The 19,779-nt window shown below is 65.9% G+C and overlaps 7 protein-coding genes across 7 annotated transcripts; 2 read left to right on the forward strand and 5 right to left on the reverse strand.

The window, feature by feature from the left end:
* Positions 1–162: 162 nt before the first annotated feature.
* PFL1_01809 (uncharacterized protein) lies at positions 163–2,988 on the reverse strand (the record flags this gene model as incomplete). Its single annotated transcript, XM_007879318.1, has 1 exon — positions 163–2,988. One exon carries the CDS (start codon positions 2,986–2,988, stop codon positions 163–165), a length of 2,826 nt encoding a protein of 941 aa, XP_007877509.1.
* Positions 2,989–5,526: 2,538 nt separating this feature from the next.
* On the forward strand, positions 5,527–7,435 carry PFL1_01810 (uncharacterized protein; the record flags this gene model as incomplete). The annotated part of the gene is made up of 3 exons (XM_007879319.1): positions 5,527–5,596; positions 5,982–6,172; positions 6,287–7,435. 3 exons carry the CDS (start codon positions 5,527–5,529, stop codon positions 7,433–7,435), a joined length of 1,410 nt encoding a protein of 469 aa, XP_007877510.1.
* Positions 7,436–7,782: 347 nt separating this feature from the next.
* Positions 7,783–9,056, reverse strand: PFL1_01811 (uncharacterized protein; the record flags this gene model as incomplete). Its single annotated transcript, XM_007879320.1, has 6 exons — positions 7,783–7,850; positions 7,957–8,084; positions 8,202–8,276; positions 8,409–8,552; positions 8,675–8,876; positions 9,014–9,056. The coding sequence occupies 6 exons, from the start codon at positions 9,054–9,056 to the stop codon at positions 7,783–7,785; spliced, it is 660 nt and encodes a 219-aa protein (XP_007877511.1).
* Positions 9,057–9,724: 668 nt separating this feature from the next.
* On the reverse strand, positions 9,725–11,185 carry PFL1_01812 (uncharacterized protein; the record flags this gene model as incomplete). Its single annotated transcript, XM_007879321.1, has 4 exons — positions 9,725–9,964; positions 10,486–10,541; positions 10,733–10,793; positions 11,144–11,185. The coding sequence occupies 4 exons, from the start codon at positions 11,183–11,185 to the stop codon at positions 9,725–9,727; spliced, it is 399 nt and encodes a 132-aa protein (XP_007877512.1).
* Positions 11,186–11,986: 801 nt separating this feature from the next.
* PFL1_01813 (uncharacterized protein) lies at positions 11,987–12,510 on the forward strand (the record flags this gene model as incomplete). The annotated part of the gene is made up of 3 exons (XM_007879322.1): positions 11,987–12,197; positions 12,338–12,378; positions 12,475–12,510. 3 exons carry the CDS (start codon positions 11,987–11,989, stop codon positions 12,508–12,510), a joined length of 288 nt encoding a protein of 95 aa, XP_007877513.1.
* A 254-nt stretch (positions 12,511–12,764) lies between these two features.
* Positions 12,765–15,506, reverse strand: PFL1_01814 (uncharacterized protein; the record flags this gene model as incomplete). The annotated part of the gene is made up of 1 exon (XM_007879323.1): positions 12,765–15,506. The coding sequence occupies one exon, from the start codon at positions 15,504–15,506 to the stop codon at positions 12,765–12,767; it is 2,742 nt and encodes a 913-aa protein (XP_007877514.1).
* Positions 15,507–16,969: 1,463 nt separating this feature from the next.
* On the reverse strand, positions 16,970–18,482 carry PFL1_01815 (uncharacterized protein; the record flags this gene model as incomplete). The annotated part of the gene is made up of 3 exons (XM_007879324.1): positions 16,970–17,311; positions 17,474–18,234; positions 18,365–18,482. 3 exons carry the CDS (start codon positions 18,480–18,482, stop codon positions 16,970–16,972), a joined length of 1,221 nt encoding a protein of 406 aa, XP_007877515.1.
* Positions 18,483–19,779: the final 1,297 nt, after the last annotated feature.

Genomic DNA, 19,779 nt, shown 5'->3' on the forward strand with positions numbered 1-19,779 from the left:
GCTTGCCTGCTGCCGTACATGCAATCGTGGGAAGAAGAGGCGAGATGAGAGGCAGATGATGCAGATGAGAGAGACGTGGGGAAGAGAGAGGAAAGAGAGAGAGAGAGAGGGAGAGAGAGAGAGAGAAGGGGAAAGACCGACGGGCTGAACAGCGCCAGCTCGTCAACGGCTCTTTGCCGAACGGCGGTTGCGGTCGAGGTCCATGCGCGTTGGGGCTGGGTAGTAGTACGGCCGCTCGAGCGACTCGGGCAGGAGGATGCCGCCGCCGGATTTGGGCGTGGGCGCGCCGTCCTTGCTGACGATGCGGAGCATGGGCCCGTCGTCGGTGAGGGCCTTGCGCGACGTGGCGTGGGTGGCGTCGTGCGACGTGGCGGTGCGCGGCCGGCCGGCGCGCCTGAGCAGGTGCAGCGCTCGCGTGTGTAGCTTGGCGTGTCGGACCGGCGGACTGCCGTGCCACAGGACCTGCCCCGCCCCTTGGTCTGGGACAGACGAGGAAGGATGGATGGCCTCCATTGCGCTGGGCGGGGATCGAGTGGGCAACGAGACTGGCGAGGTCAGGCTGACGGGGTTTAGCGAGCTAGTCGGCGATACGGTCGGGGCAGGCTGCCGTTCCGCTGGCCATAGGCTGGCAGCACCGTGTTGGGCAGCAGGCGAGGCCGGCGGTAGCTTCAAGGGAGGCGGCTGCTCCTCGATCGATGGCTCTGCGATGGTCGCGTCTGAGTCGGTCGGCGGCGCCTCAATCCCCGGCATTCCCTGCATGTCGTTTGCCTCGCGCGCCTCGACGTCCGGTGCTGGGGGCACCGGCGCCGCCGGCGACGACGACTGAGATGAATCCACGACTTCGGTATCCACGTCTGCCTTGCGTTGCCTGAAAGCCCATAGCTTGGGGCTGAAGAGGCCGCTGCGTCGTCGAGGAGCCTCGGCGTCGGCCTCTGCCGCGCTGGCGCTGGTCTTTCCTGCCTGGCTCTGCGATTGCTCGCCATCGACCGTGATCGAACCGTCCGTGTCGTCCAGCGAGACGCCATCCCGCACGAGGATCAGAGTGCCGGGATAGAAGACGAGTTCCGGATCGCGACGCTGGGCGGACTCGGCAGCGTCGGCGACTTCTTGATCATCGTCGTGGATCGCGTCGGCCTGAGCTACAGACTCAGCCTCGTCCGCAGCGACAGCGGCGGGGTTCGACTCGTCAGCGCCCTCGCCGACGCTTTCTTCGCCAGACGAACGGTTTGGGCATCGAAGCTCCTCAGCCTCTTCTTCGGACGGCGATGCTTTCCTGGCCTTGACCCACAGGCGTCGCAGCGTGCGGAAGCTTGGCTCCTCGCCCTCCGAGTCGTTGTCGCTGTCCGTCGTCGTCGTGCCGTCGTCCGAGGTGTAGGATCGGCCGAAAGCGGCGCCGGTGCGAGCATCGCCGTCTAGTGCGGCCGGAGCGGTCGAGGGCCTCTTCCGACGCTCTCTGCCGGGCCGTCTCGCCTCAGGACCGGCGATCCTGTCTGTTGATTCTCGCTCTGCTGGCGTCGCCGCCACTGAATCCGAGGCAGATGCGTCAGGCCTCAAGAGCAGTGGCGCGATGCCTTTGGGAGCGGGCCGGTTGCGGCTTCGGACCGAGGGCGCAAACGAGATCCTGCGCGGAGTGGCCTCTGAAATGATGGATGAGGGTCTCGAAGCCGGGCTCGCTGCCACGTCCGAGTCGTCGACATGTTCGTTCTGGCCGAACGTGACGCGGGCCGTGGTCGCGAACGGGCTCGGAACTGAAGCGAGGTGTGACGTGGATGACCGCGGAGATGGTGAAGCAGCGATACCCAGTCCGTCGACCATGCCAGAGGACTGTGCGATCTTGTCTTCAACGCTGTCAGCTTGAGGCTGATCCTCGGAGAAGCCGGACGAGGGAGCTAGCTGGGCCGCAGGGGTTTCGTGACGATTCGGCTCTGTCGTTTGCGCGTCGTCATCGAGAAGGCGGCATGCTGCTGGAGGTCCCGGTGCTGGGACGAAAGGCAGATGAGGCTGTCCAGTGACCGTTGAACGAGATTCTGCGAACGAGGCACCTCCTGCTCCTGATGCTGCATCGACGTCGAGGTGCAGCTGGGACGAATAGGCGGAAGAGCCCATGGACGTGGTCCAATGCCCATCTGCAGACTCGGCAACTCTGTCGCTCCGGCTGTCGCTGCTGTCTGGTAGGACGGGAGCCTTGTCCAGGGGTGCACGGGGGCTGCCTCGCTCCGTCAAACCGAGCGCCGGCCTTTCCAGAACTTCGTGCTCAGAGCGCTGCCTTGGCCTCGGAACTGGTGAGGGCATGGTCATGGCTGATGGGTTGTGGGCACGTCGGCTGCAGCTGATGGAGCTCTGGCTCTCGGCGCTCATCCTCATCTCGGAGCTCGAGGTGGCCATGTCCGGCGTGTTGGCTCCAGACACTGGAGTTTGGGCGGCAGCGGGCCTTGGAGACGTCGAGGCTCTGGGCGCGGCGCGCGAGCCTTTCCGGGGTGGCGAGTCTTGCACCAACTCTGGTCCGTTGGGCCCGTCGTGCCAAACGAGCCGCGCCTGCTTGCCGCTCTGGCGTCGAAGCGGGGTTGCGGGCTGCTGGGGCTTGGAAGGCCTCGCGATGCCATCCGACGTCTGCGGACGTCTCGGTCGCGCTGCGGCGGCGGCCTCGCTTTGGTCGCGATCGCGAGCATGAGGGCTTGGCTCCAGTTGCGCCTGCGGCAGGCTTCCCCTGAGGTTGCTAGCGTCGCAAATGACATGGGCATCGCCGTGGGTTACCGGGGCATGAGTAGCACCGGCTTCGAGCGAGATGGCCTTTGGCTCACTGCGCTTCGACGTCGACTTGCCAAGCAGCTGGCGGAGCAGGCTTCTGCGGCCTGCGAAGGGTCTGGTTGTTGGCGGCGCTGACGGCAGCGCGGCTCGAGCAGCGCCATTCTGAGAAGCAGTCGAGGACGCTCGACGTCGTTGGTGGTCAGGTAGTATCTGATGGATCCACGTGGGGCTCGAGGGCATCTCCTGAGTGCGTGACCTGAATGGCACACCGTCGTGGCAGAGAAAAGGATCCCGGGACGTCGATCTCTGTTTGGAGACGGTGCTGTGGGCGTGTCGAGTTCCTTCGGAAAGCGGATCGCGATAGAGAGGTGGCGGGAAGTGGTGGTGGAGCTGCTATTCAGCGGGATCAGCGGGCGAAGGAGCTCGAAAGGCGATTCAGCGCCACCTATATGTATGGACCGTCTGACATTCTGGTTGTGCGGGTCGCCTGTGATCCCGCGCCGACGGCTCTGCCAAAGAAGGGGAACAGCTTGCTGTGTCGAGCTTCGCTTGCATCTTGCCAATGGGCCGGCGGCGAGCTGCAGGGCGGTCAGCCTCGCTGGCAGCCGGAACGGCGAATGTGGGGGCCTTGGCGGCTGGCACGCATGGTGTGCGGTCGTTGTGTATAGACGTGTGTGAGGCGGTGTAGGGTCATCGTTTTCCACGGGCATCTGCTCGGATCTGCATGATGGAGCCTGCTTCGGGCCGATCTAGGCGGGAGCGTCCGTCCAGGACCCCCAAATCGTGGCGGTGGGCCGTACGATGGCCAAGAGCTGTGCTGGCCGGGCTCTGGCGCGTTCATGCTCGACAGGGGTCGAGCAAAGGGACCGACACAGGTCGGATGTTGCAGGGCGGCCCGGCGAGCCACGTCGTCGTCGTCGTCGCCGTCGTCGTCGTCGTCGAAACGTGGCAGGTACGGTTTTGACAGCCGGGCCAACGACCTGACACGCTGTCCAGCCCGCCGCCGTCACCGCTCTCGCCCGCATGGACCCCGAATGCGAAGACGAAAGGGGCCCTGCCTGATCCGTGCCCTGCCTGCTGGCTCGGTTTGAAGCTCGGGTCGGCGATTTGGTTTTCACGCCGGTTGCGCCCTGGCCTCCGGTGCCAAGACCCACGCTAACCGCATTCTGAAGACCAACTGACGTGAGAGAGAGTGGTAGCATCCCTGGCTCGGCGTGCGGTCATGGCTACGCAGGCCGTAGCCGCCCGGCAGAGGCACCTGACTCACCCTGCCTTCCCTACTGACTCTGTCCAGTGTCGTGGGCGTAGGCAGCGATGCTGGAATATGGGCCGCTGTGGCAGCTGCGCGACCTCTTGGTCGTCGTCTGGGGTGTCCAAGGTCACCTGGGGCGCGGAAGGTACGTAGCGTGGCCAGCCCGATGATCGTGCGGCGGCAGCTTAGGGTTAGCAGCCAGGAGGAACGTTGGCCAGTCTGCAGTCGAGGCGCGACGACCGGACGCCGGTGCCATGGCCGGGTTTGCAGCAGGGCAAGATGGGCGGCCTGGCCGTGATGGTCTGGAGCCTGGCGCGGTGATGCTGCGCATCGAAGCCCCCTTGCTGCCGGGAATGGACCAGCATGGCCCCGCTGGTCGTCAGCCCGGGCCATCCCCGTGCCTCTGCATCGCAGCGAAGCGGCGCTTTACCGTGGCGCCGCCGACCTCACGATTGCGCCCGCCGGCGCATGCCAACGGTGGTGGTGTCGAGCGGGAAAAGAGGGGCGAAAAAGGACGACAATAATGCCGTATCGAGCAAGGCGACTGGACTGGGCGTGGCCAGACCTGGGCCGGCCTGTCCGTACCAGCTAGCTCGCGGCCGGCTGGCATAGCCGTCGATCAAGCCGCAAGAGCGGCGTTGGCTGCGGCAACGGACGTGCCGTGACCGTGACGGACCACTCTAGCATGGCTGGCGTGGTGGTGGGGAGTGGGTGGCCTATCCCTGGCTGCGAAGCGCTTTACGCGTGCCACGCGTTGGCCGAGGATCTGCGCCCAAGCCAGCAGGGTCCATCCAGCCTGAACCGTTTTCAAAATCTCTCGTGCGAGCTGTCGAGTGGCCCCCCACCGGTGGCTGAGCCAGTCGAGTCAGCTCAGAACGCAGACGGCTCAGCTCGGCTCCGAAGGGCCAGGGAAGCGGCAGGCCAAGAAGAATTTCCAGCGGCACGCTGGCCCTGGCTGAGGCAGGCCGGACGGCTTGGCCAGCTGCTGGCAGGCCTGGCCGCCTGGCCTGCAGGCAACTCCTCCCCCCGGCGGCGAGTCGTGGGCCGGGAAGAGAAAAAACCGAGGACGGCAGGCCAGCCTGCGCCACCCCAGGCTGCACCGCACCGCACCGCACCGCCGCCAGCCAGCCAGCCAGCCAGCCAGCCAGCCAGCGAAGCCGATCACACCTTCGACCCTTGGGCCTTTTGCTCGCCGTCACCATCACCGCTACTCCTCTGGCACCTGCACCTTTGCCCATCAGCTCCTTTCGGCCTTCACGCAGCGACTCCTGTCACTACCGCACTCCTCGCAACTCGCTCGACTGCCAGTGCGCATCCGACCGCGACCCACCATCGATCGATCCTACACAGAGACCGCTGCACTCTGACGCTCGTGTCTGAAAATCAAAGGCGGCCAAGTCTAAACGACTCACGACCACCACCACCACCGCCATCCCTCGCCGGACCGAACCACCATCATCGGCCGCGGCCCCAGAGACTCACCTCCATCACCAGCACTTGCTCACCGCCTATTCCAACCACCAACCATGTCGGCGGCGGTCGCATCCAACGGCGACGTTGACAAGCTCGCAGAGGGAGTCCAGGCAGTCAGCATTGGTTAGTCTCGCCATCCAGCTTCGACTCTCCGCTTGCGCTGCTCCTTGCGAAGAGCATACTCGGCGGCGTGGTGGAGGGAATGATACAGCCCGGCGCGCTGAGGAACCGGGCCCCACCTGCGCAGTGGAGGATGCAGGCGGCCGGCCTATCACCACGAAGCTCGCCGACAAACAACATTGGCGATCGCAGCATGTCGCTGGTACCGCTCGATGGTACCGCTCGATGGTACCGCTCGATGGGAGACGGGCTGGTCTGGCAAGGGGAGATCTCGGACAGAGGGCGGTAGAAGAGGTCAGCAACGTGCACGGCTCGAACAACGACATTGACGTCTCCTTCCCTCCCCTATGCACCGCACCTTGGGCCGCTTCGCCGTTGCGCTCCTCAGATGTCGAGAAGCTGCACCCGCTCAGCCCAGAGGTCATCAGCAAGCAGGCCACCATCAACATCGGCACCATCGGCCACGTAGCCCACGGAAAGTCGACGGTCGTCAAGGCCATCTCGGGCGTTCAGACCGTCCGCTTCAAGAACGAGCTGGTCCGAAACATTACCATCAAGCTCGGCTACGCCAACGCAAAGGTACGTGTGCGCGGCAGTGGCGACGCGGGCCAAGCCGACGCCGACGGCCGCATGCTGAGCCGCGTCTGACTCGACCTCGCCGATCGCTCTTCCTTCTTCCGCGCCGCACCGCAGATCTACAAGTGCGAGCGGGAATCGTGCCCAAGACCCCAATGCTACCGCTCCTACCCGTCGGACAAGGAGGCCAACCCGCCCTGTGAGGTGCCCGGCTGCGACGGCAAGATGCAGCTGCTGCGCCACGTCTCGTTCGTCGACTGCCCCGGCCACGATATCCTGATGGCCACCATGCTCAACGGTGCCGCCGTCATGGACGCCGCGCTATTGCTCATCGCCGGCAACGAGCCGTGCCCGCAGCCGCAAACATCCGAGCACCTCGCCGCCGTCGAGATCATGAAGCTGCAGCACATCATCATCCTCCAAAATAAGGTCGACCTGATCCGCGAGCAGGCCGCCGAGGAGCACTGGAAGTCGATCATCAACTTTGTCAAGGGCACCGTCGCCGACGGCGCACCCATCGTGCCCATCTCGGCCCAGCTCAAGTACAACATCGACGCCGTCAACGAGTACATTGTCAAGCGGGTGCCCGTGCCCGTCCGCGACTTTACCTCGTCGCCGCGGTTGATCGTCATCCGATCGTTTGACGTCAACAAGCCCGGTTCCGAGGTCGACGAGCTCAAGGGCGGCGTCGCCGGTGGCTCGATCCTGTCGGGCGTGCTCAAGGTCGGCCAGGAGATCGAGGTGCGACCGGGCATCGTGACCAAGGACAACGAGGGCAAGATCCACTGCCGCCCCATCTTTTCCAAGGTCGCCTCGCTCCTCGCCGAGCACAACGACCTCCAGTTTGCCGTGCCCGGTGGCCTGATCGGTGTCGGCACCAAGATCGACCCCACCCTCTGCCGAGCCGACCGACTCGTCGGCCAGGTCCTCGGCGCCGTCGGCCAGCTGCCGGCCATCTACACCGAGCTCGAGATCAACTACTTCCTGCTGCGAAGGCTGCTCGGCGTCAAGTCGGACGACAAGAAGCAGACAAAGGTGCAGAAGCTGGCCAAGAACGAGGTGCTCATGGTCAACATCGGCTCCACGTCGACCGGAGGAAGGGTCATGAGCGTCAAGGCCGACCTCGCAAAGATCTTCCTCACCAGCCCGGCGTGCACCGAAGTCGGCGAGAAGATCGCCCTGTCGAGACGTATCGACAAGCACTGGAGGTTGGTCGGCTGGGGTACCGTGCGCCGCGGCACGACGCTCGAGGCCGAGACCAACTGAGCAGTGGCCAGTGCGTCGAGGGGCGCGGGCGCAGGTCGGTCGCCCGGATTGCCTTGGGCATGCATCCACGGCTAGTCTGCCGCCGCCGCCGCCGCCGCCTCTGAGCCTGTTTGGCTGCGCCTGTCGCGGGGTTGGCATGTCAGCTCCTGTCGTCCTTCCCCTACCCATCCCTCTGTCCATGTCATTGTAGTCTCGGTCTCGGCCCTCCCCCAAAATTCACGCGGCTCACCGCCATGGATCGTGAATCGTTCGGCTGACTGGCCGGCTCTGGCCCTGCTTGGCCTGATTGCGGGCCGAACGCCCGAATGCTGCGGGACCTGGTGTTATCATTATCCCTGGCGGTGGGCTCAGATGGGCAGGAGCGAAGCACCGCCTCTGAGCAACATGCTTCCGCCGTAGCGCAGCGTCGTCGTACCTGCCGGGGCGTGGTGTGTCGAGCGGAGAAGCAGGATGCGGGTCAGTCAGGGCGATTGAGCAAGGGCGGCACGCGGTCCAGCCAGTCGGTGGGGGACGGTGCTCACCTCCAGGAAAGTAGGCGGCGAGGTAGGTGAGTAGCGCGCCGACCTGGACGATGGCAGCGACGAGCGTGGGGATCATGGAGCGCCGTCCGACGGCAAAGTAGATGGTGAGGCCCAACGAGCCAAAGTAGCTGCGTGGGTCGCAATCGACCCGGTGGCGGGACAGAGGCAGGAAGAGCAAGGGGGCGCGCCCAACGTCAGTCTTCTTGTGGCTCTGCGTGTTGTTGTGAGGCGGGTCTGGGACGCACGCTACGCTGAACGGTAACCTCTCCTTGCTGAGGATGTGCTTGAGGTGCGCCACGGGTCCAGAGAGGATCGAGAACCTGTCCGGTCCCATTGACGAGAGGAGCAAAAGGGGCGGGAGGGCGAGAGCATCATCGTCAGAGAGTCGGCGCTGCTACGGAACCTGCTGCCTGGACACGGCAGCCTCTGCAACGCGGTGCAGCTCCACTCACCCGATCATAAAGAGCAGACTGCCCAACGAAAAGGCCAGGGCAAACTTCTGCGGCCGAACGGCGAGGATGGGCGGCGAGAGGAAGAGAAAGGAGAAGAGAAAGCACACGCCCGCCCCGGCTATGCAGGCGAGGAAGCCGAGGAACCTGGAGTCGAGATGGGGATGTCGAGGCGTCCCGGGGGATCAGAGACGAGGTGGTGAGTCTTGCTGCTCGGCGACGACGTAGGGGAAAGGGGTGGGATCGTGCGCTCGGGTACGCCCACTCACCGTTCCCAGCGGCTAAGGCTGATGTAGGCCTCCTCCTCGTTCGTTCTCTGGTCGGAGCGGAGGGGCACGTAGCCGCTGATCGAGTTGGTCAACATCGACATGTACGACCCGCCTCCGCCTCCGCCAGCGTTTGTCGAGTTGGCCGATGCCGCCGCCCTACCGGCCGGCGAGTCATCCGTGCGGCCTTGTGCCCATCGAAAGCCTAACGAGTTGCGTGTCAAGGTGAAGTGGCGATCGGAGGTCGAGAGTCAATGCCTTGGCTCTATCTGGAAGGGACAGGAGGTGAGGGGAGAGGAGAGGATCGAGGAAGAAGGGGGGCGGCGTGGAAAGGCGACGTACCTGCGAGTTGGGAGCGGAACTGGCTCTCTGTTCCCTGCGACATGGCGGGTGGTGGTGGCCAGCGGGAGGATGCGGTGGAGCCAGAGTAGTGGTGGTGGTGGCGTGAGGGATGGAGCGCGGAGCCAAGAGAAAGAGAGCGAGCAGGCAGACTAGGGTCCACGCCAAGGTGCCAGAGAAAGAGGCGAGCGGCATCGTGCCGAGTCTTCTCCACATCCTCGTCGCCGGGCCCCGCCCCGCCCACAGCCTCTCTCACCCCAACAATCGAGGCCTTCGGACGCGCTCTGGTTTTCACGCTCTCTCCTCATCTCCCCTCCTCTTCCCCCCTTCCCCCTTCCCCCTTCCCGTACGCCATGGCTGACTGCTCGTTCTCTAGCCATGGCCACCACAGCTCCGCCGTTAATCCCCGTCTTGTTAACGGCGCCCATTCCCACGACACAAACAGTCAAAGAGAGACACGGCGCCCGCACCGCCCCTTCGATGCTTGCAAGGCAATAGGGTGAGACGGTGCACTGCACCCGCTGCGCCGCAATCGATCCTGGTGCAAAACACGAACCGGGGTTTCATTCGGACCGTCGTCGAGCTACGGCAGCATCATATCAAGCCCCGAACGATGCGCAGTGAGGTGATCGCCCGCTGCTAGCATCGTCGACGGCCGCGGTCGCCTGCTCCGTCATATACGTCTATTCGCTCCGGGTACCACTGGAGAGGTGCTTAGTGGTGGGCAGCCTCGACCTTGATGTCGGCGGCGGCCTCGGCAAGGTAGGCGTTGACGTCGCCGCCCTCGGTCAGCTCAGAGCTCGACGACTCCTTGACAGCCTCGGCGAGGTCAGGCTCGGCAGCGGCGTACGCCTCGAGCTGCGACGACAGCTCGCCCGACGAGGGCACCGCGGGCGCCTTGGGCGGCTGCGGGGCGTGGAAGTCACGGACCTGGCCCTTGTGCGCGTCGGCAGCCTGGGCGCGTGCAACAATCGCAGGATAGGACAAGGAGAGAGGGAGGTGCAAGGCGCGTCAATAAGCAGGCTCCGAGTCGGAGGATGGCAGTTTGCAAATGCCGGCCGTCGTCGTTTGTGACAGCCTTCCTCATCCGCTCTGCAATGACACTGCCGGCGAAGGCTCCGGCCGCTTGCCCAATGGCGCATGCAGCCCAATCGTCTCGAGGGGACGAGGCCTGGCGCTGCTGACTCGTGGCCTCGCAGGCGACCAGCGTCGCCCTTTGGCGGCAGTTCGTGCGTCGAGACCCCCGGCAGTGTGCCATCGCATGGGCGAGCGACCTGCGTGCAAGGGACGGCTCCCCGCATCGAAGTCCAACGCCGAAGGCACCTCCAATCCACGAATGCGAAGAGAATGTCGAGCTCCGCACGTTGCCTTCCGAGGTCTCCTCGATCCATAAGCGCCCGCATGCGAGGCCTGCCTCGACCGGACAGAGGTGCCTGAGAAGCGAGAGAGATGTGACCATCGTCAGAAATACTCACCTTGGCCGGGGCCTTGTACGACTTGAGCTCGCGGAGGTAGAGGTCCTGGATGTGGTCTGAGCGAGCGAGAGCAGCAAATACGGGCAGAAGGGATTGGTTGGCTGTCAGCGCACTGTCGCGCATTCGCCAGTCGGCACACAGGTCTTGCGAGAGGGCTTGCGGGTGCCTGCAGGAGCGGCCTTCGCGATGCTTTCGACCGGTGCGGCGAATCCTTGGAAGACGAGGCGCAGGTCGCTTTGAAGCTCACCCTTGGCAACAACCGACGAGCTGGAGATGGCGCGAACCTGCTGTCGGGAAGCCGAGCGAGCCTGTAGAGGTCGGATGAAGCAAAGAGCGAGGCGGAGTCGCAAGGAAGACGAGAGGACAAGGCAAGTGGCGCGGGGACAGAAGCTGGTCAGCAGACGTTTCCTGGTGATGGTTGCTGCGAATCGATTCGCGCGGTCCGTGCCGGGCCGGGCCTCCTCTGCCGGCAGGGAGAGAGAGCAATCCTACTGCCGCCCGGTGGCAAAGCGATGCGGCTTCCACCAGGCGACTGGGATGCCTTCAAGCGGTACGAGTCCTACGGCCGATGGTCGGAAGCTTGCCGGCCGACCAGCAAAGGAGCGTCCGAGATGGGCGATGAAGACGAGGGGCCGAGATCGACCGGTAGGATACGTACGGCGCCGAGGACGTTGCGGGCGACGAAGGTGGTGAAGGCCATTGTGAAACAGACGAGTGTGCGTGGGGGCGGGCGGAGGTGGAGCGTGAGGGATGGGTGATGGTGATGGACCTCGAAATCGCGATGGCGAGCAGAGGCCTTCTCGACGTTGGCGCCCTCCTGCCCGCCCGGCCGGCTGGCGGCGGGCGGCGGGCGCAGGCGGCAGCGTCCGGGCAGCGCGGGCCCCAGCCAAGCCAGGTGGCCACACACAAGCAAGCAGCAGCAGTGCGCGGGCGGGGAGCCGGGGCCCACCTAACAGAACAAATTCTTCTGGCCCAGTTCAAAGGCCTTGGCGGGCCAGGCGGCTTGAATTCAAAGTGGTCCTCGATTGGATTCAATTGCGGGCACGCCTCTGGCTGGCGTGCCTGCCTTCGTTTTCAAGTCGACCCCGACCTGATCACACCAACGACGCAGCCGACCGCGCCCGCCCCAGGCCGCATCGGATCCGAGCCTTGCCGGCTCGGCTTTTCGGGAGTTGGCGAGCGAACGACGAGCGCGGCTCAGCACGAGCATGGGCAGCCCGGGTGGCCTCAGCTGCGCGCCCGTCGCTCCAGACCGGCTGCCCGATGACGTCCGTGCACCCTGCCCCATAGCCGCGCCTGACCCACAGACGATCGACCTGCCGCCCGGTCTGGCCCCCCTCTCTCGCCGTCGCCGCCGGAAGTGGTCTGGCTGCCCAAAGCCAACCTACCCTCTTCGGTCTCGTCCATAGCCCCTCTTCACTACCACCACCATCCGTCCCGACCTTCGATCTTCATCTGCAACTCACACCCCAACGCAAGCCAACCCGACCCAACGTCCAGCATGTCTCTCCTCCGCACCGCCACGCTTTCCCTCTCGCGAGCCGGCGCCCGCTCCGCGGCGCCCTCGACGTTTGTCATGGCCACGCGCGGCTACGCCGACGGCCCCACCCCCACCGCCGGATCCACCGCCAGCGCCAAGGGCTTCAAGGAGAGGGAGCAGTCCCAGGAGGCCCAGTACGTCCGCAAGGCCGAGCAGGAGAAGCTCGCAAAGCGTGAGTATAGTACATCACATCCGCCACCGCTGCACGCGACGGTGACCACTGTGCGTTGTTGCGCTGCGGATCGAGGCTCACCTTGCCGTCGACACGCTGCCATTCGACCCTGCCCCGCTCACCTCCCCTTCACTGAACAGTGCGAGAGTCGATCAAGAAGCAGAGGGAGCACCTCGACGAGGTACGTAGTCGCACCGAGGGCTTTCCCTCAATACCGCCCCCCTCTCGAGTCGTTCGCTGACATCCCTTGCGCCTCGCCCCTTTCTGCCATCGACAGGTCGAGAAGAACATCGAGAACCTCAACAAGCAGTAAACAGCCGGCAGCCGTGGCAAAGGCCCCAAGGCGCGCCACCTCGTCCGGTTGAGAGCCTGTGTGGCTCGGATCGATAATCAAACCACTCTCTGACCCCGTGTCTGTCCGTCTGGCCCGTCGAGGGGCCTCTCCGCGTGCTGTCTGAGTGTGCGATGGCGCCAGCGTGGTGTCGGGACCACATGTTGATAACGAGACAGGCTGGCCAGCATGGATGCTATGAGGATGAGGTGAAGGCGCCGGGACGGCCCACTCTATTAAAGACGCTGTTCGTGGGTGAGGTCCTCCCAGCTCGGCTGGTCCTCGAAGCTCCCTGATCCTGCATCTGCTTCCGCAAAGGTGGCCTCTTGCGGCTGGTGCTCGTCGTCGCCGCCGCCGCCCTGCTCCTCCTCTTCCACCTGCTCGACCCGGGCCTCCTCTGCCGTGATCTCGCCGCGCTGCAGCTTGAGCTCCCGCACCCTCTCTTCGGCATCGACGACCAGGCCCTTGGCCTCGACGTACTCGGCATAGCCTCGAAGCGCCTCGACGTTGGGGCTGTCGACGTTGCCCGCTCCGCCGCCGCCGCTGCCCGAGATGCGCGAGGCGGCCGACTCGCTAATCTTTGCGTTGCGCAGCGTCTGCACGCTCCCGACGACGAGCAGGCAGCTCTGGGCGCGCGTCAGCGCCACATTGAGCCGCCGCCCGTCGGCGAGGAAGCCGACGTAGCCCGCCGGGTTGGTGCGCACCGTGGAAAAGAGGATGACGCGCTTCTCGCGCCCCTCAAAGCCGTCGACGGTGTGGATGTCGACGTCGCCCAGCTCGCTGGCGCGGCCGACGTTGCCCTTGAGCAGCGCCACGGCCCTCCTCCGCTGCGGCGACGCCTCGACCTGGAGCATCTTTTCCAGCAGGATCTGCTGGCCCAGGTACGGCGTCACGATGCCAATGTCCGAGCCCCGCAGCGACGGGTTGCGCGCCAGCAGGTCGACCAGGATCTCGAGCAGCAGCCGAGACTCGGAGTGGTTCTGCAGCGAATGGTTGTCCGCCTTGGACTCGTGGCCGGTGTGGTGGACGAAGCCCAGGTACCGGGCAGCCACCTCGTCCCGCCCCGACCCCTTGCCGGCATCGGCAGCACCGACAGCGTCGCGATGGCACGGCAAGAACGTCGACTGGACCGGCTCGATGGCGTGGGTGCTCTCGCCGCTCGCCAACGCACCGCCGTAGAAGGTCGCCACGGGGTAGTCTGCGATCGAGGGGTGCATGCGGAACTGCACATCGAGCATCGTCGAGCTGACAGGCTTGCGCTTCTCGCGGTTCTCGATCAGGCGCTCAAACAGGCTGCGCGACAGGCCCGCCTCCTTGGCGTCGGCGCTCGTCACGACGGGCGGCAGCTGCTTGTGGTCGCCAATGATGGACAGGTGCCGGCAGCCCTTCATCAGCGGCACCAGCGAGATGGGCTCCGTCGCCATCGAGCCCTCGTCGAAAAACACCACGGGGAAGTCGATGGTATCGAGCTCGGGCGAGCCCGCGGCAATGGCCGAGCCGCAGATGACGTCGGCGCCGTTGAGGATCTGGCCGCGTATGGTGGACCGGAGGAAGTAGTAGGTGCGCTTGAGCTTGCCGAGCTGCTGTTCGGGCGTCTCGCCAGAGGTGGGCAGGGCGCCGGCCGTGGCATCCGCCAGAGCGTCCCAGCCGTCCAGGTCGCTCACGTCGCCGGCCGCATCGCGAGAGCGGTTGGCGGCGTCGAGGGCGCCCTTCTGCCTCTCGAGCGCGTCCATGCGGCGCTTCATGTCGTCGAGCCGCGCCTTGAGCGGATGGCGGATGAAGTAGGCGTCGAGCGTGGCGTTGGCGATGCTGGTGCGCGCCCGCGACGACGGGCCGACGCGGACCACCTTGAGGCCGGCGCGGATGCACCCCTCGGCCAGGTTGTCGACGGCGACGTTGGTGTGCGCCGCCAGCAGGATCGGGTGCGGCACCTGGAACTCGTGCTTGAGCAGCTTGATGGCCTGGACAATGGTCCGCGTCTTGCCGGTGCCCGGGGGGCCCTGGACGAGGCTGATCCGCTCCTTGAGCATGGTGGCGATCGCCTTGGTCTGCGACGCGTTGAGGCCGAGGTCCGGGTCGCCGTCGATGACGAGCGGATCGCTGCGCGAGTACCGGTCGTACCAGCTCTGGATCCGCGCATCCTCCCAGAAGGCCCCGCGCGTCGTCCGGTCGCCGGGAGGGTCGACGCCCAGGATGAGGTCGTTGAGGCGCGTGCCGGACAGGATGTTCTGGTACTTGGTGCCCCCGCGGCTCTCGACGAACTCGACGTCGTGGTCGATGGCCTCCATGGCCGCCTGCATCCGCTCGTAGGTGAGGTCGTTGTAGCCGTGGTCGAGCCGCCAGGAAGGGCAGCCCACCAGGTCCGTCTTCTCAAGCTCCTCGTCGAACTTGAGACGCAGGTAGGTCTTTTGCTTGTCGACAATCTCGGCCTCGATCCGATGCTCGTCCCACGCCAGCTCGGCCATCGCAGCTGCCGCGTCGACGGTTTCGGCGGCGTCGGCCGACATAGACGCAGACGCATCATCGGCGGACTCGACGTCTCCGGCCGCTTGCGAGGCCAGCGCGGAAGGGACAATCGTCACCTTGTCCCCGATCTTGAAGTGGCTGCGCGGGAGCTCCTGCGCCCCGGACAGCTTAAAGACGGCCACGCGCTTGCCAAAGTGGCGGCGGCTGTCGTCCTGCCAGTACGCCTGCAGGCCGTCGAAGGCCAACCCATCCTCGATGAGCCTGTCGACGGGGCTCTTGAGGCGCTCGCGGATCTCCTGCATCTCGCGGGCCCGCTCGAGGTCGAGGATGTCGAGCCACCTTTGACGGTAAGCGGCAGCCTCGGCGCGGATCCCTGCGCGCTCCCCTTTCCGAGCTTCGAGGCGCAGCCGCTCGAGCGCAATGTCCCGTGCCGAGAGGCCCTGCTTGCGCAGCGCCTTTTCGCGCCAGCGGATCGCCTTTTCCGTCATCTTTCCCTCGTCACCCACGAGCATCGCTGCGGACGGCTTCCTTCTCTGGGCGGGCCACTTGCTGTCGCTCGTGGTGGAAGAGGATCCGCCGGTAGCCAGCGATGTCCTGAGAAGAGAAGAGCGTCTCTGCCGCCAGTCGAAGCGATCGGGTCGGGCGATGTAGGCGTCGCGGAAGAGGTCCTCGGGCTTGGGCGTGACAAAGGGCCAAGATCGGTCGCCACGAGGAGAGAGGAGATCCAGTCTCGACCTCGGATCGACAGAGGTCCACGGCAGCTCGTCACCGTGGCGGCGATCGCGACCCTCGACCACGTCCCGAAACAGGCCGGGCAGCTCCTGCGGCTTTCCATCCCGCGTCTGTTCAGACTTGCGCGGGCCGTATAGGCCGCCGGGGTGGTGTGCGGTGAAGGGTGTCTTGCTGCGCGGATACCGGTCGAGGAGCCCCTGCGTATCGTCGGTCTCGTCTCTCCGAGGCTCGACTTGCCGCCCAGGGTTGCGGGAGCTCGAGTGTGCGCCTCTCGCCTGAGCTGCGGGCGGCCGCGCCGCATCGAGGGTGATCCGAGAAGGCCCTGCGTGGCACAGCCGTTCCTGACCGGCGATGCGCAGCGAGGCAGGCCGGGAGGCTGCGAGCGCGCCGAAGGACGCCGCAGCGTAGCGCGAGCACGCCTCCGTCGTCCTGGACGCTACCGGTGAGGTCGAGACCGCATCTCGGAACGGTGAGAGGTGAAAGGAGCGGATGGTGGGCGAAGACGACTGCGAAGCCTAGAGGACTCGCCGGGATGCTGGGTGTCGGAGAGCGGCGGTGGTGGTGGTCGGCGCGGTTCGGCGGCAGCAATAGCGGCCGGGCGATGTCGGATGTCGGCCGGCGGTCTGGGTATGGGCCGGAAGCGTAGTCTCGTTCTGGATCTTTGCCGGGACCGGTGCAGTCACAAACGAGCGTGTGGGAGACGGGGCGATGCTTGGGGTGCAGAGAGAGGCGGCGCTGAGAGGGAAGAGGTGGTGGTGGTGGTTGTGGCAGAGGACGGGGGCCGACGCTGCGCAGCCAACTGTGGCGCAGAGGCCCTTGCGGCTGCTCGTCGAGAGGAGAGGTGGGGGTCCGAGCCCTTCGCGTGAGTGCGCCCACCGGGCCGCGCCTGCGAAGAAAATGACAAAGTCCAATTTCGGTCCAAGGGTCCCCCCGCCCGCCTGGCCACGCGCCCGCCCGCCTCGCCCCTGCTGGCCCGCCGCATCCGTTGACCTGGCTGCTCGCAGCGCAGCGCAAACGAAGGCTTCGATGTACGCTTCACACGATGTTCGATATCGACACACGCACTCGTCGACGGCGACACTGGCAAGCTTCGCACTCGGCACCCGGGCAGCGTGCGCTCCTAGCTGCTGATGAATGTGGTCATGGTGAGACGGAGCAGCACGGGTATAGTTGGTTGTTAGATAGAACACAGAGAGCCGGCCTGGCGGACGTGGCAGGGGGGCAGACCAGCGAGCGAGCGCGCTCAGGCCGTCGACACGCCGATGCGGTCGCCGACGCGCACAATCGTCTCGAGCCCGGCCGTCGAGTTGTCGAGGAGGTCGCGGTCCCACTGCACCTTGGCCGAGGGCGGGAAGACGGCGATCACCGTCGATCCTCCATAGGCAAAGTAGCCGAGCTCGTCGCCGCGCTCCGCCGAGCTGCCCTGGGTCGAGTTGACCCAGCCAATCGAGCCCACGAGCATCGCGCCGATGGCCACAAAGGCCACCGTGTAACGCTCGCCCTCCGGCTTCGGCGACCAGTCGAGCAGCAGCACGTCGCGCCGGTTGCAGGTAAAGACGTCAAAGTCTGCATTGACGGCTTGCGGCTGTGCAATCGGGAGGGTGAACGGGCAGGGCGAGGCGACGAATGGACGCCACAGCGAGCAGATGGCCAGACGAGACAAGGCGAGGCAGACAGGTTCTTGTCAGCTTGAGCGGGCAGGTGGCCATCCGCACCGACCGAGGAGGGGTCCGCGGGGCCGACTCACATTGACCGTATAGTACTCGCCCGCGCAGTGGCGGGTCGGACCGCAGACGACCGGCCCGACCGGGTGGTGGTAGCGGTGGTAGTCGGCGGGGGCCAGGCGGAAGATGGCAAGTGAGCTGCCCGGGGGGAAGCAGCGATCGGCGAGGTTGGTGTCGCCGACCAGGCGGTTGAGCGCAAACGCCTGGCCCTTGATCCAAAACTGCTGCGACTGGGCGACGTTGTCAAACACCGTCAGCCTGCAGTCGGCGCACGACGCGACGACGGCGGCGTTGGCGGGCTCGGCCTGGGGCCTCGCTCCCGGCTTGAGGCGGCGGAAGAAGAAGCTGTTGAAGCTCGGGTAGCGCGCGAGGTCCTGCTCGAGCAGCTCGCCGAGGTCGATGTTGTAGGTCTGAACAAAGCTGGCAATGTGGGCCAGCACCGCCTGCGGGTCGGACGAGTCGTCGTAGACCTTGCCCTGGCGCACCGAGACGGTCTTGAGCAGGTCCTCGACCGACTCGTACCGCAGGAACGACGCCTCGCGGCTCTTGTAGAAGAGCAGGTGCATGCCGATCCGCACGTAGATGGGCATGCTCTCGAAGATCTTGGCGTCCTTCTGCCCTCGCACCGCCACGTAGTTGCCCATGCCGTAGTCGACAAAGAGCTCGTCGAGGCGGTCCTGGAAGCCGTCCGGGAAGAAGCGCTTCCACCAGTGGGCGTGCTGCTTCTTGGACGCGATGCCCGGCGTGATGGCCGAGTGGTCGGCATTGAGCCGCAGGATCTGGGCTGAGGAGGGGGGGACGAGAGCGGCGCAGGGATGGGAGGGACGACGAGGCAAGGTGCGCTGGTCAGACGTCGGTGCGGCGATGGCGTCGGCGCCGAACGCTAAGCTAACACTACATCCACGCAGACTCACCCGCAGTGGCCTCGGTGTCGCCGACGAGGTGCTCGAGAGCCGTGGCGAGGACCTCGTGCTCGTCCTTCAGCGGCGCATGCTTGGGCTTCTGGACGGGCGAGGCGGCGGTCTCGGCCATCTTTGCGGTCTTGCCGTGATCTTCTTCTACTCTCTTGCTCTTCTTCTTTGCCTCCTTCTACGGTGGTCTAGGCAGGGCGGAGCGGGGCGCGGCGAGAGAAGGCTTGAGTCGGAAGCGGGGTGGCCGATGGCAGGCTGAAGCAAGGGTGGTGGACGTGAGTCGACAAGGCAGGCCGGCCAAGCAGCGAGCGCTCCTTGCTTGCTTTCTTCTTGCTCTGTTGTGGTCGACGTCGTCGTCGGCGGGCAGCGGCGCCATCGGCATCGGTCGTCGGCGTCGTGGTGGCCTCCCGACCGCCGAGCAGGCCAGCAGGCCGGCAGGCCGGCAGGCCGGCACGCAGGCAGGCAGCAGGCTAAGAGGGCCGGGATGAGTCGTGAGAGCGAGCGTGGGCACGAAGGGGGCCGAGCCGACCTTGCGCTTGCTGTGCGTGCGTGCGTGCGTGCGTGCGAGGCGAATAATCGCGGAGAAGCATGCAGGGTCCTCTCTGGCTGGGCCCGGCCGCTTGGCTGGCCCCGCCTCTCAAGAGAGCCTACCTGCCTGCCTGCTGCTGGTCTAGGCTCATGCCCCTGAGTAGCGCCGAGGCGAGCAGGTCGAGCAAGCAGGCGGGCAGGCAGGCAGGCAGGCGAGCGAGCCACCGAGCTCCGACTCCCGCCCCTCCGAGCGACCACACACTAACGGCCCAAGCTTCTCGTGCGAGTGGAGGCATCGAAAAAAAAAGGCGTGCATCTCCTTGACGGCCACCCTCGAGAAAAATCACGGGCAGGTCGGTAGGATCAGAGGCCAGCCCAGGCCTGGCGCGACGTCGGGGCTGGCAAGCTGGCAGGCAGGCAGGCAGGCAGGCAGGGGAAGGCAGGCGACTGAGGCGAGGCAGACAAGCTGGCTGGCAGGGCAGGCACGGCGCAGGCGTGGGCCTGGGCCTGGCTCGCAGCCCCCTCATCCGCCCGCCTGCCTGACTCGAGCCCCACCGTGTTGCTGCGTCGCTCCATCCGCCTGCCTCTTGTGGACAGGCCTCGATCCTGCGTCGAAAGCTCGTTGGCTGTGGTGTTGCGCGAGGAGAGCGAGCGTCGGTCAAGGCCTTGATGAGCCAGACTCTGGATCTGGACGCGTCCCCACCGCCATCTAAGAGGGAAACCGTAAGGGGAGGTGGCGGTGGCGAGGGCGCGACGGAAGCGGGCGTCCGGGGCTGAGGCTGCTCGTCGCGGCGGTCGGGAGCCGGCATGGCTCGTGCTCAAGCCCACACACCGAGCTGGGCGGACGAGGCAGCCGGCAGGCGGGCAGGCGAGCGAGGTCAGCTAGGGCT

The sequence above is a fragment of the Pseudozyma flocculosa genome, assembly GCF_000417875.1.
Source record: "Pseudozyma flocculosa PF-1 unplaced genomic scaffold scaffold00004, whole genome shotgun sequence".
Classification (NCBI taxonomy): domain Eukaryota; kingdom Fungi; phylum Basidiomycota; class Ustilaginomycetes; order Ustilaginales; family Ustilaginaceae; genus Pseudozyma; species Pseudozyma flocculosa.